A 13,590-nucleotide genomic window follows, 5' to 3' on the forward strand; every position below is an offset into this window, starting at 1 on the left:
CCAAATTATTACAGCAGACTGTGAATAAATAATATTACACGAGATACCAGCTATACCGCATTGAATTTCAAGCTCTGCTTTAATTAAGACACACACGATTCCAATCCTCAACGTGGAATATGAAAACAGAATCTCTGAAAGATGTGAACTCAGTGTAAGACTTACTTGCTCCGACATTATGACAGTGTGAATCCCACATTCATTGGTCAATTATCTTCATCTTCTACCAAAGCAAATAGCCAATCGTAGTCAATATTTAAAAAAAAACAAAGAAAGAAAGAAGCGGAGCCATTAGCCACTGTTCCCGCCTCCAAAGTGTCAAAATTCTTCCTGTCGAGCGCGTAGAGAGCATGGATTTTCTGCTCCTGAGCGCTTGCGCGCGCGGTTTTTATGTGCGCGACTTTTGGCACTAATTTAACGCCATACTTTTGCGATACAGGAGATAGCGTTGTGTGTGTCGGGTTGGGTTTAAATGGTTGATTATTGCATATTTCTGCTGGTCAGCTGGTACTGATTGTCTTTCATGACGGGCCGGGTGGTTGCCGGTGTTCTATCGACCAATGCTACCTATGGAGACGTGCTACCGAGCCTTTCTGCGCATGTGCAGTTCCACCGCTTTGGGATTAGGGTTACGTTTTATGGTTAGGCTTAGGGCTATCGATTAGCGCTACGGTAGCCTAACTAAGTAGTATCGCTACAGTACACTGTGCAAATGAGTACATTGAAAATATTATAACCTTTTGATCCCCGTGGGGAACTTTTGTTTTTGCCTACCCCAATTTGCTCTCCATAGGTGAGATCAAGCAGAAAGGTAGCCACCCGTAACAGTGCCTAGGCAGCCGGGGGCTGAGGTCCTAGTTCAAGAGCCCACAGTGACCTTCCGATCACAGGCACTGAGACTTAACCCACTGAGCCGTAACCTGCCCCCTAAATCTAGTGTGAGTACACATATTTCTTAATGAAAAACCAGAATATTATGCAATAAAAGTATGTGATGAATTTATTTAGTAATCTGTATGCCTATATTATATGGCAGTGATGCTGAGAGCACTTTGGATAACTATCCATAGGTGTAGTGTTGGCGTTACGGTGAATATTTTTTTATTATCTAGTGTTTTGACAGTAGTTAGTCCAAAGGGACGAGTGATTGGAAAAGGTTAACATTTTGGGGGGGGAAGATAGGTGTCAGGCATATAAGAGATCTTCATGTTTGTAAGATGAAGTGCTGGACCAGGACCTGGACGAATGGTTAACTGGCCATAATTAGATCAAATGAAATAAACGAATAGCAGCTGAGAGTGGGTTTGACACCACTGCCAGTGACACAGGTTGTTTGTGCCACATTCTTTTTATTGACATATTGTGGCATTTGTGTATATTGCATATATGAAGGTTCACTTCCCACTGTCACTCAGCTGCCTCTGCTGGAACCACCTCCATTAGCAGCTGGAGATGCATGGTGAGCGGTCCTGCAGGGTCAGAACACAGGCGAGATGCCGGCTGAAATATACACTGCAAACTCACAAAGGTCGCCAGTGCTAAACTTATTCCCTCTTAACCTCTTTGAAAGTTTTGATCTTGGTTGGGTCTATGTGATCATGGACCTATTTATGTTTACGGCAGAACACTGAATGTGGAAATGATGTGGTCAACATGAGATGAGTGGAAGATTTTACTACGAAAACACATTTCAGGGTCATGGTACTTTGATCACTTACTCATGATCTTTTTCAAGCAGCTTAATTTGCAGCGAACAAATGGGAAGTAAAGTATCAGTCCACTCAGGGCAAAGGCAATGCAGTAGAAATACTCCCATTCGGGTTTTTCCAGAATGGGAGCCAACACCAGGTACCCGCACATCAGAATCAAGACAGCTGGAATAACCAGTGGAACCTGAGTATGACAAAAGCAGTTGTGCATTATTCAGATATGAGTGATGGACCTGTCCGGCAGCTCCAGTCTGTTCATGGCATATTTTGCTTTCATCCTTACCCTGAATGGTCTCTTCATGTCTTTCTTGGTAAATCTCATAATGATGAGAGCTAAAGCAGTCAGTCCGTAAAAGGCCCACTGGGCAAAGCTACAGTAGTTAACCAAGCTGTCGATGTCCGCTGGGAGTATGTAGAACATTGACAGAATTGCCTTGAAGTCAAGAACAGGGTGAGGTCAGACAGTCATGCAGTTCACCCATTTCCAGGTCACCATGGTCACATGAGCATAGAAACAGGGCAACACTTACGTTGAAGATGACGCCAGGAGACGGAGTGTGATGCTTGAGACTGATGAAGGACAATATCTTCACCATGTGACCTTCTCTGCCTGCTCTGTAGGTCAGCCTGCGTCAGAGAGCCGGCATGTGGTCAACAGGCCAGATATCAGAGAATGTCTTCACTTCTAAAATTGAATCATTCTGTGTTTGAAATCTTTTCTCAAGTAAAACATGTTGAAATAAGGCTTTTTGAAAGCTCCTTACCGTCCACTAGTTAAACCGTAACCATTGGCAGCTCCAAATGAAGATAAGACCACAAACAGAGGGACGATCCATGAAAATGGGTACAGGACTCTGTCACCAAAAGTCTTAGGAATTCAGATCAAAGTATATATGAATATAGGAAAGAAGTTTAATTAAGTCATGTGGTATCTTACATGCTGACACTGAATTGCAAAGGATTCGCTGTGGCTACAGGATTTAATCAAGGAATATGTGGACTATTTCATTTTTCAACATAATTGGCATTCCCTAAATACTTACTGTACCTTTAATTGTTTATTTCACTGTATCATGTGAATGCTAACGCTAGCACTCTCAGTGTGTAAAAATGTCTTATACTTTATTGCAAATTTCCTCATCATGCAAAATGCAAAAATCATTTGCACCCTGCCTACCACATGCAGTATTTACTACCATTTCACACTGCCTACCACGCACACTGTACATACTAGCATTACCACACTGCCTACCACACATGCTGTACATACTACCTTTCACACACTGCCTACCATACAAACTGCTTATCATGCACACTGTATATACTGCCATCTGCACACAGCCTACTATGCACACTGTATATACACTGTACTGTCATTCATACACTGCCTACCATCCATACTGTATATGCTGCCATCTGCCCACTGTCTCTTATAAATACCCTTTTATTTATCTTCTATTTAGCTTTGGTTTTAGCCTAAAATATATAGCCTTTAGCCTATAATATTTTTAACCTCTATTTAAGGCGGCATCTCCATGGTTACACGCTCACCACAGCCACGGCCGGAGATTGCAGCATCTCCATGGGCGTCATGACGGTGAGGTACGCTATGTTCACCAGGATGTAGCAGATAGAGACGAGCGGGATTCCGATGAAGATGGCCAGCGGCAGGTTCCTACATGGACAGCACATGAATTAACCATCATTACTTCCCCCACCTTGGGCAGCATGTTCTACTGGCCTATGACACTTTTGTATAACATACAGTATCAATCAAAAGTTTGGACAATCTGCCTGCAGAGGAGAGTGATGGGGTCACAAGACTAGGCCACCTAACCTAAACAGAGTAGAGATGGTTCAGGAAGAGTTTGACCAGAAAGTGAACCAAAAGTGGCCGATAAGTGTTCAGCGTATGAGGGATCTGTCCTTCAGGACAGGTGGAAAAGCATCCCAGGAGGCCATCTCATGAAACCAGTGTAGAGGAGATAGTGAGGTCAGGCAGTCCTTGGGGCAAATGGGGTTAAGGGCGTCTTGCTTGCTTTATGAGTCTTCAGTCCTGCTTCTAGGAGCCTGATACAAACTGTCCTAGCAGTGCACTTCACACCTGCACTTAATGTTTCCCATTCCTATTGTAGATCATTTGATGTCATCCTAAGATTTATGAGAGACTGTCGGATAAGTTAATGGTCTTCCCTAGTATTCCAAGGTCGCTTCCTCCTGTTTCACCTTATTCTTGTGTACTGCTGTCTTAGAAATTTTGAACATGGAAGCAACCTGCTGCCAGTGTAGCCTTCTGCTTGTAGAACCACAATTAAACCAGCATTTAAAAACGTATTTACGTATTTAAAAAAAAAAAAAAGTTTATCTTTTCTTTTCAAAGGCTGTATATATGTTTTTTGTTTAATACTTTTTTTTGGTCAGTGCATAATTCCATATGCGTTATTTTATAGTTCTGATGTCTTTATAATTATTCTAAAATGTAGAGAATTGTACAAATAACCCTTTCAATGGGTAAGTGCATCCAAACTTTTGATTGGTGCTATATGCCGGTCATCAAAAAGTCATAGGATATTCTATTGGGAAATAAAATGTACCGAGTAGGATCTTTGAGTTCTTCTGTTATGCAATTCAATTGATTCCTGTCAGAGAGATGGAAAAAAAAATCACAACAGTATAACTAAAACACTGTGCTTATTGGCTGAATTAAACATACTATGAGATTGAAAACAATAAAGTCATCATTAGGGCCTTGATTAATGAGAGAGAGTCTGACTCACCAGCCGTCATAAGCCCAGAGGCTGCTATAAAAGGCCAAGCCAAGGTTCCCAGGTAACAATGAAGCACCTTCAAATGCATTTGTAAAGTTTTGCGTGTTCCCTGTACAAAAAAAAACAAAGTGATCTAGCAGTAAGTCATACAAGGACTTAAAATCCATGTCCTTAAAAATTCATGAAGAAGTATTACAATACATTACAATGCATGATTATATTACTGGGATAATGCTGTTAATATAAATCACCAAAACTGTTTGTATACATGTGGATGCAGCTGATGGTACCCTGAGCCAGCAGGACAATCCCAGCCACTGTGAAGACAAAAATGATGAAGAGCTTGGCCACGGTGAAGAAGTTCTGCACGTAGCTGGCCAGCTTCACACTCTGGCAATTTACCAGGAGGATCAGCACTAGAACAGGTAGCAGACGGCATGTATTACAGCAGGCAGCAAGGAGCTGCTTTACTGTAGGGCTGCGGGCCTCATGATGTACTAATAGATTGTCACACATGCTTATCAAGTGCCTTGGGGGTGACTGTGTTGTGAAAGATACTATATGAAAATAATTACAGATGGAGACAGCAGACAGACTCTTGACGACCAGCACTGGAGGGCTGCATCCTTGATAGAACGGTGCCGCAGCATATTGTCCAATAGTGAGAGCACTGACCGCCCCTGACGCAGGTCTCAGGACGACGATGGACATCCAGGAGAACAGGTAGGCAGTGAGGGGCCCATAGGCCTCCAGTAGGTACGAGTACTCCGCCCCGGACTGCGTGATCATGGTGCCGAGTTCTGCATAGCAAAGAGCTCCTAGACACAGGCATAGTTAGCTGATCAGTGTCTGTGTTTTCACTCAGCACTGCAATTCCCAGCATGCACTGCGCCTCACTAGCTCTGCTCACCCAGTGTGGACAGAACACCACCTGCAGCCCAAACAGATAAGCATGGCCCCACAGCGCCAGTGTGCTCCAGCACGGCTCTTGGGGACATGAAGATGCCTGAGCCGATCATGCTGCCCACAATCAGGCAGATTCCACTGAAGAGCCCGACCTGTTGGAGCAAACGCAGTGATAGCAGCGTAATGCTGTGGTAAATTCAGTCCAAGGAGACAGTTTCCGAGGCTGATGAGCTTGTTTAATATTACCCAGCTTCTGTATTCATGGTTGATGCTTACACTTTGCTCATATTCACATGTTGCCGTGTCCGAAGAACCCCAACACCCTGCCCTGTGATGGACTGGCATCCTGTCCAGCATATACCGTGCCCTGTGATACACTGGCACCCCATCCAGGGTGTACCCAGCCCTCTGCCCTGTGATGGACTGGCATCCCATCCAGGGTGTACCCAGCCCTCTGCCCTGTGATGGACTGGCATCCCATCCAGGGTGTACCCAGCCCCGTGCCCTGTGATGGACTGGCATCCCATCCAGGGTGTACCCAGCCCTGTGTCCTGTGATGGACGGGCATCCCATCCAGGGTGTACCCAGCCTCGTGCCCTGTGATGCACTGGCATCCCATCCAGGGTGTACCCAGCCTCATGCCCTGTGATGCACTGGCATCCCATCAAGGGTGTACCCAGCCTCGTGCCCTGTGATGCACTGGCATCCCATCCAGGGTGTACCCAGCCCTCTGCCCTGTGATGGATTCAGCCCCCTGCAATCATGTCCAGTGTCACCATGTATAGTATAACTATTTCTAAAATGAGAGACATTTCAAAAAGAGATAGCAGTGGGTACCTGACATGATGGACTAAGACACGTGATCAGCAGAGCTGAGGCAAAGATCACTTTTGTTCATGATTTCACTTTATAACGACCCAGGATTCTCTGGAGTGCAGATGAACTTGAGACTCAGTAAGAGATTAAATGACGCACTAACTGTTATAAGGAAGTAAAAACTCAGCAAGTCGAAACCAAGCAGCTGTACTTACATCTCTGTGCAGCGCAGGCCCACGCACTCCGTCCTCAGCATCCAGAGTTTGGTGGCATCCATCCGGGGCCCCTGTGTCGCTGGGGTCTCTCCTCCTCTTCTGAATGGCATCTTTACCCATGCTGATCAGCGTCAGGAACCTAAGTGCCTGCAGAAGTGAGGGCAGACCAGCACTTAACCCAGTGCTCCCACCTTTCCATGGACTTCGCCCAGAGCTCACCACGGACTTCAGCAAGATCAAACAAAGTGGACCTAACCCAGCACCCGCACTGTACGGTTTGCACCCCAGTGTAAATTTTACAGTGTATTTTGATTTAGTTTTAGTCTTTTAATGAAAATGCAATTTAATTTTAATTATCTTTTACTCATGATTTTTTATTTTTTAGTTTTTCCTCTTAGTTTTAGTCGAAGAAAATTACATAGTACTTAGTCGATTAAACCTGCTTTAGATTTACTTGACTGAATCTACAGTACATGCAGTCATTGAAACTAATAGATTTCCCTATAGACTAATACATCATTTTCATATTTCGTTCAAAATTCTACCTCCCTTTTATATTCCTGAAGGAAACATCTGTAAAGCTGTTATTATGGCAGGACATTAGGTTTGAACATGCGGTCTAAGATTCAGGGTGTTGTAAAGGTTGAAATATGAAATATTGCGCTAATTCAAAAATGGCTGCATATGAATTTTATTTATCGTTAAATGAAATATAAATAAAACCAGGATTTTTTCTTCGTTCAAATCGTTCAAATCTTCATTCACCTTAAAAGGAAAAACACCAGCCTGTAGAAATTCAACTGTCCTCTCTCCAAAATGTAAACAAGCATCTGATTAGTGAAAACCGACTGTTTGTGCTTGTTTCTACACCTAGTTCAGTTCATGAGTTAACTATTCAAACACATTAAAGGAAAATAAACCATTTGTTTGTATTCATTCCATTGTGCTTCAAGTTTGTGATGTTTGTACCTGTCACTACAGTTCCATATGTCTTACGCTCAGCCTCGTTTTCTTTCACGTTAAATGTGAACTTTATTGATAATGTCAGTATATTTTTTTTCCTACCTAGAACCCACTGTAGCGCAGAACGATCTTGGGCGGGTAATAATTCATACCGTTATACCATCCAGAGATTATGTGGTCCCCACGATAAAAGTCACCTAAGCCTGACGAGTCATAACAACATAACGGGTTTACATAACGGAGACCTGAGAGACAGAACCTCATCGTTTACACGCTTGAAACTGGTTAGACAAACATTATCCAATCATGCGCGACGCATACTACCTCTGATTGGATCAGTTTCAAATGAGTCTCTTTTTCTCATGTTTTTATTCGTTGATAAAAGTTTCAGTACATTTTCTCACAGATTTTTATTATCTTGTTTTCGTCAGTGAAAAATTTTTTGTTGTTGAATACTTTTCGTCATAGTTTTCGTCAACAGAATGAACAATGATTTACCTGAGATTTAGTAAATTCCGTCCAAAAAAACACTGCAAACGTAACACACAGGCAGTCTGGCAGAGGACGCACTGTAAAACTGCACTGTAAGCGTCTGCTGTTTCACAGCGAAAATACTAGGAAGTTAAAGATTTCAGCATGAAAACCCGCATGTATAGCTTCACGTCATGCTTATCATGCAGTGACAGCAGAACATTATGCCCCTGGATACACGTGTGTGAAGTTGGGAAAGTGACAGTTTATATCTTGAGGCTAATGAAGTTTGCAGGAGACCAGTGTACAACTGAGGGGCCACTGGCAGTCCCATAGCTGCCGACCCCCTGCAGGGTCCCTTAATCTGCACCCAATGACTCCCATGTCATTGTTGTTGTGTGCCTTTAGTCTGGTGCACATTTTATTGCTAGTCCTTTAGTTCCCCACCCTGCTTTTTTCAGTGTTCAGTTCCCACACCCCCCCGAGCTTCTATCCCAGTCGGCAGTCACCTGCTTCTGGTGCCGTCGTGCTTCTTCCCCAGGGCTCTTTTGGGCGGGAGTTTCAGTCTGGGGTGTTTGCTGTATCTCGTCAGATCTCTCGATACTAAAACTTGAGATCGCTGTGTAAGTAACACGCACTAAGGGAACTCTACTCTCTCTCTGGCTTGGTGTCCTGCGTTAAATGTTGATTGAGGTTGCTAGAAGTAATAATTAAGCTACTTTTTAGAGCAAGATTATACAAGATATAGTTATACTGTCATCTCATACTAGGAGATAAATGATCATTAACTCAATGAACTGATTTCAGTCTTACCAACGCCACCTGCTGCACAGAGAAGGAGATAGTGTAGGGAACTGTTTGTTAAATGCATTTTAAAGCCTGGTTGTTTTTAGGGCGAATCTCATACTAGGCAGTAGTACTTTTAAACCCCCCAAAATGCTCCAGCGCTGCTGGATGACTGGCTGATGGGGGGGGGGGGGGGGGGGGGAGCTCTGTATGAAGAGGAAATGGGGGAGAGCATGCAAACTCCACACATAAGACTTGACCCTTGGTCCCACAGGTGTGAGGCATTAGTGCTAACTATTGCACCACTGTGCTGCACTGCTCTTGTGATCAGTATAGGAAGAAGACCAGCTTTAATGTGTGACATATTCCTCAGCCATACCACGAGGACATACAGCACTGTGCAAAAGTCTTAGGCAAGCAAAGAAAATGATGTTTAGATTATCCTTATGTTGGTGTAAAACTATGATATTATGCCTGTCGAAGTGTGTCAGCTTCGCCATTTCAGAACCTCTGCTAAAATCATCCTGGTATTTGCAGCGACCGTCCAGTGCAGCCATGTATTTTTTGACTTGGCCACTAACACACCTCATACAGCTGGTCAATCTGTCACTGACATTTTTAAACCGATATATTTAATTATTTAATTGAGCTGTTGGTGAAATTTAACAAATTAGGTTTGGGAACTGAAGCGGTGTTCATCTAGCCATCCAACTAGATATCAGTAACTTTTTAGAAAACAGAAGAAGTTATTACTAGTTTTTATTGTGCTACTCTTAATTTGCACATGTTCTAATGTTAAATTCTGTTATTTGTTCTAAGCCAAAGTACACTTGCTACCCAGATAAACAGCTTTAAACATTTCTTTGGACTGCCTAAGACTTTCGCACAGTGCTGTATGTGAGGGCACAAACACCTTTACGTTTATTATCAGCCACCCTGATACAGTGTCCCAGGTGAGGAGCTGTCTCTGGTCGTAACGGGAGCTGTTATTCCGCTGTTCTGTCACCCAATTAAACTCCCACAGGTAGCTGTTAAAATGTATTATGTAATAATACGCAATAACTCGACAAAATGTCACAAATTTATAGACATTCTAATTTTATATGGTAACATTATCCTATTTGACATGCCCCGATCGTGCCGATCCTCCAGCTGTGTTTAATAAGTGCAGTGTGTCACTGTATGCTTCCCCAGCCCGGTCTTTGACGTCGTTTCTTACTCCTAAGTGCGTTCAGCCATCAGGACTTTTCAGCTTCCCTTTTGTTGCTCGGTTACCGTGTCACAAATGAGCCCTCAGACAAATTAACGCGTGAAGCTGAAAGTGGCCCCTCAGTCAGCAGCACGTACAGTACAAGGGCAGAGGGACTGCCTTTATTCTCCTGCACGTACTCCTCCTAGCTGGAATCAGAGGTGAGCTATTCACTCAGGCTTAATACCCTCTCAGGAAGAACGGTCAGCTGCTTCACTGTCTACTTTCTAGGAGTATCTAATGTACAGCGTTAGTCTTGTAGCAGTAAGAATGGAGAATGTTATAACTTAATAACCTGCAGAATTTGACAGTACAATTGTAATATTGTTTAAAGTAGCTCCTCCCTGTCTGTCACTCATTGTCAATAGACTGGTTCTGACTTACGCATATCCATCAACACGCGTTCCATTAATATTATAACTGTGCAATATAATGACCAATATGATCACTGTGAAATAACAATAATGAATTAATTGTGCAACAATTCATTGTAAAATACCTACACTGCTATTAATGGTGATGTAAAGCACGACGCTTGCACATCTATTGCTTCTGAGGTAAACTGCACACACGTTTATATACCTTGTTCAAAATGATTTAAGTACTATTTATTTTATTATTTATTTTATTGTTACTGTATTCCTGCTTCATTCCCTGTTCTCGTCATACTGGCTGGAGCAAGTGTCAAAAAACCAAATTCCCCCAGGATCAATAAAGTATACCTGCTTCTGATATGCATTCATTTAACCAGAGTACTCAAGCTACGGGACCCTGCAGATATAAGCGGCTGGTGCTGTTGAGGAAGCCAAAAAGAGGTCAAACTCTTCAAACTGCAGCATCGAACCAGCAAACCTCTTACAATTAATATAAGTGGATAAGGAGATAAGGTAAATTAGCAAACTTTGTACCCACAGAGAATGAGCTCCTTAATAACTATACCAACATCCTCTACTTTGCATTGAGTTCTAAGACAGCAAATCTTCTATCAGTACAACCTTGTGAAAGGACACTTAAGTGCTTAGTGACTACAAAGGATCTCCTTACATAACGCAGGGTAGTGTTAATAATCAAGAGTATGCAGAATAGCGCAGAAGAGTATGTATACTGAAAGTACTCTGCTTTATCTCACCAAGGAAACCAAACATAGCTCTTTTGTTCTTTTCAGGTTCTTTAACCAGTGAACGAAATTCCAGTCTGTCTGCTTCTCTCCGCAGCCATGATGTCTTTGATCTTTAGCTAATAACCTTAATGACAGACTTCGTTAGGAAATTCAGCAGCACCAACCACGTTAACAGAACTTTACTATGTGCTGACATACAGGCTTATTCCTTATGCATTTTCTTTATTGTACACATCAAAACACGGCAGACATTAACAAATAATCAAATTAGAATGTCCTGCTTCATGATACAGGCTCCAGAAGTACCATATTTACTGAGCGAGATAAGATAAGCCCCAGTTGTGGTAGTGAACCGTGACTTAATATAGCAAGACTTATTGAAATAAGCTGGGATTTTCATTGATCAAGATTGATGGAATACCACCCTCCCTCCTCCACAGGATCAGGATGTTGCTTAGTGTTTGGATCAGGGTTAGATTTGCATATTTCTGTGTAAAATCTACGCCGTAGCCTGACATGCATCTCCCCAGAAATGCAACAACAGGCGTCAGGCTGCAGCGTAGGGACCTTGGCTACCTACAGCGCAGATTCTACACAGAATTATTAATCAGTTTTAATGTTCAGGGTTAGGTTGGTGTGGGGAGGCAGTTCGCTCCACGCTTCACCCACCCTGTCCCAACCTGAAAAGTAATTTTATCAGGAAACAACAAGCTAAGGTCTTTTTCTACAAGTGCTTCTTTCCAATCCAGTTCTGCTTAAATGTCTATGGTTTACATCACCACTGTAACATTATATTATATTAAACCGCAATAATTTTAAAGCAAACTTGCTAAATATGTGCGGCGTCTGGTTGATATCTTTCCATCTTTTAAAACAGAACGTGAGATGGAAATGAGCTCAGTTCAAGCAGAATCACATTCGGAGGCGGTCGGCGATGAGCTGGAGTGTGAGATCTGCTGCCAGAGGTACGACACCCAGAGCTGCAGGCCCAAAGTGCTGTTCTGTAGGCACAGGCTCTGCGCCCGCTGCCTCGGCAGCATCCTGGGCATGGGGGGCGCCCCCCAGCACCTCCGCTGCCCTTTTTGTCGCCATGACACCGACATCACACTCTGTCAGGTAGCTGACCTCCCTGATGACTCCAACATCATAGCCCAGCTCGCGACCACAGAGAAATGCTGCCCATCAGAATGTAGGGGGGTGGTCTCGCTCCCCCAAGGCCTCTCCTCCAGCCTGGCCCAATACTCCTCCAGCTGCCTCATCACCATCATGGACATGCAGCTTTCACCCAGCTGGAATGGTAGCTCAGACAGAAATGCAGAGCAGAGCCTGGACTCCATCTCCATAAGCTCTAACAGTCAGGTGGACCAGGATGGTCCCTCTAAGCTCTGCAGACACATGCCCAGGATTCTGGTCTGGCTGCTGGGCTTTCTATACTTTGGGTCACTCCCTCTGGGGATCTACATGCTGGTTATTCAGAAGGTCACCCTGGGGATTGTGTGTATCAGCGTGGTGCCATGCAGCCTGGCGATGTGCATGGTGTACGCTTTTTACCAATGTCTCTGCCAAGAACGTGCGCCCGCTCTGCAAGACAATGATGGCAGGTCGTGGTTCAACTTCTACCTGGAATTCTAGGGGGCCATTTTAACACACGAAACTGCACAAGTGGAATCTATATCGTGGTGATTTCCTCCTGACCAGGACAATTTTTATTTTTAGCACTGTTAAGGTTTTGATAAACACCCTGCTGGGGGGGGAGTTAATAAATTTTGCAGTGGTCCCCAAACTTTAGCAGCTTTAAACTACCAAGGATGAGTCAGTATTTTGAATAAAGTTGTTTCACACTTCATCTCCCGGCTGCATAAACTATGCATTTCTTTCAGCATTTATAAAGTGCACTTTAACATTTCAGAGGTAGACACTTCACTGCATTTCTGCATTGCAGTGCACTTAGTTTAGGCTACATAAACAGCATATTTCTAATCAGCAAATATATAGAAAGATATATATAAAAAAAAAACACTATCTGCCAAGATTGGTCCCTGCCTTGTCCTGTGATGTCTGTTGTTTCCACATTTGGCCAGTAGATGTTGCTGGCATCCCATTCTTTTATGTTACTAATTTCTCATGGCTATTGAGTCCTGGGTGACTGCGTCCTTGGCATTGTGCTGTGTAACTCCCAATCCCTACTGTTATTGATCCACATCTGTCCCTTGGCGATGACCTTGTTCTTTGTGCATATATCTGCCTGCCCTTGCCTTGTTCCTTTGTCCGTCTTTGTCAGTGTTCTTAGTGCTGTGCTTTTGTACCCACTTGTTGCTGGTAGTTCCTGCATCTAAGACCCCATTTATTGTTCTATGCTGCTGTTTCCCGTAAATTTTACTTGTAGCCCTCGTGGATTCCGAACACACTTCCTGTCTTAGTTTTGACCCTCGTGGTTCTTTTGTTTCTGGTACATTTTGTGTTCAGTCACTGCTTCCCTGCATCACAACTGTAGTTTGAAATGGTAAATAAAATGTGTGTGTGTATATATGTATTTGTGCATAGACACACACACACACACACACACACACACACATTATCCCTGCCC

The 13,590-nt window shown here is 43.4% G+C and overlaps 2 protein-coding genes across 2 annotated transcripts; one reads left to right on the plus strand and one right to left on the minus strand.

Annotated features, from left to right (window-relative positions):
- Positions 1-1,293: 1,293 nt before the first annotated feature.
- On the minus strand, positions 1,294-8,512 carry LOC125706875 (b(0,+)-type amino acid transporter 1-like). The gene is made up of 13 exons (XM_048973723.1): positions 8,358-8,512; positions 6,415-6,561; positions 5,388-5,535; positions 5,053-5,295; positions 4,768-4,893; positions 4,487-4,586; positions 4,304-4,348; positions 3,261-3,384; positions 2,474-2,577; positions 2,240-2,336; positions 1,993-2,142; positions 1,719-1,893; positions 1,294-1,469 (listed from the first exon to the last, which is right to left on the minus strand). Exons 2-13 carry the CDS (start codon positions 6,532-6,534, stop codon positions 1,408-1,410), a joined length of 1,494 nt encoding a protein of 497 aa, XP_048829680.1. The 5' UTR covers positions 6,535-6,561; positions 8,358-8,512; the 3' UTR covers positions 1,294-1,407.
- Positions 8,513-9,965: 1,453 nt separating this feature from the next.
- LOC125706876 (E3 ubiquitin-protein ligase RNF182-like) lies at positions 9,966-13,590 on the plus strand. Its single transcript, XM_048973724.1, has 3 exons — positions 9,966-10,044; positions 10,635-10,770; positions 11,881-13,590. The coding sequence occupies exon 3, from the start codon at positions 11,889-11,891 to the stop codon at positions 12,633-12,635; it is 747 nt and encodes a 248-aa protein (XP_048829681.1). The 5' UTR covers positions 9,966-10,044; positions 10,635-10,770; positions 11,881-11,888; the 3' UTR covers positions 12,636-13,590.

The sequence above is a fragment of the Brienomyrus brachyistius genome, chromosome 13 (genome assembly GCF_023856365.1).
Source record: "Brienomyrus brachyistius isolate T26 chromosome 13, BBRACH_0.4, whole genome shotgun sequence".
Taxonomy (NCBI): Eukaryota; Metazoa; Chordata; class Actinopteri; order Osteoglossiformes; family Mormyridae; genus Brienomyrus; species Brienomyrus brachyistius.

Excerpts from the sequence above, each read along its gene's own strand:
- LOC125706876 (XM_048973724.1), top strand. The coding sequence starts at position 11,889 with ATGGAAATGAGCTCAGTTCAAGCAGAATCACATTCGGAGGCGGTCGGC.
- LOC125706875 (XM_048973723.1), bottom strand. The coding sequence starts at position 6,534 with ATGGGTAAAGATGCCATTCAGAAGAGGAGGAGAGACCCCAGCGACACA. Across the intron at positions 5,296-5,387 it reads TGGTGTTCTGTCCACACTGG|GAGCTCTTTGCTATGCAGAA; the intron begins GTGAGCAGAGCT and ends GCCTGTGTCTAG. Across the intron at positions 4,894-5,052 it reads TCTGTCTGCTGTCTCCATCT|TGCTGATCCTCCTGGTAAAT; the intron begins GTAATTATTTTC and ends TACCTGTTCTAG.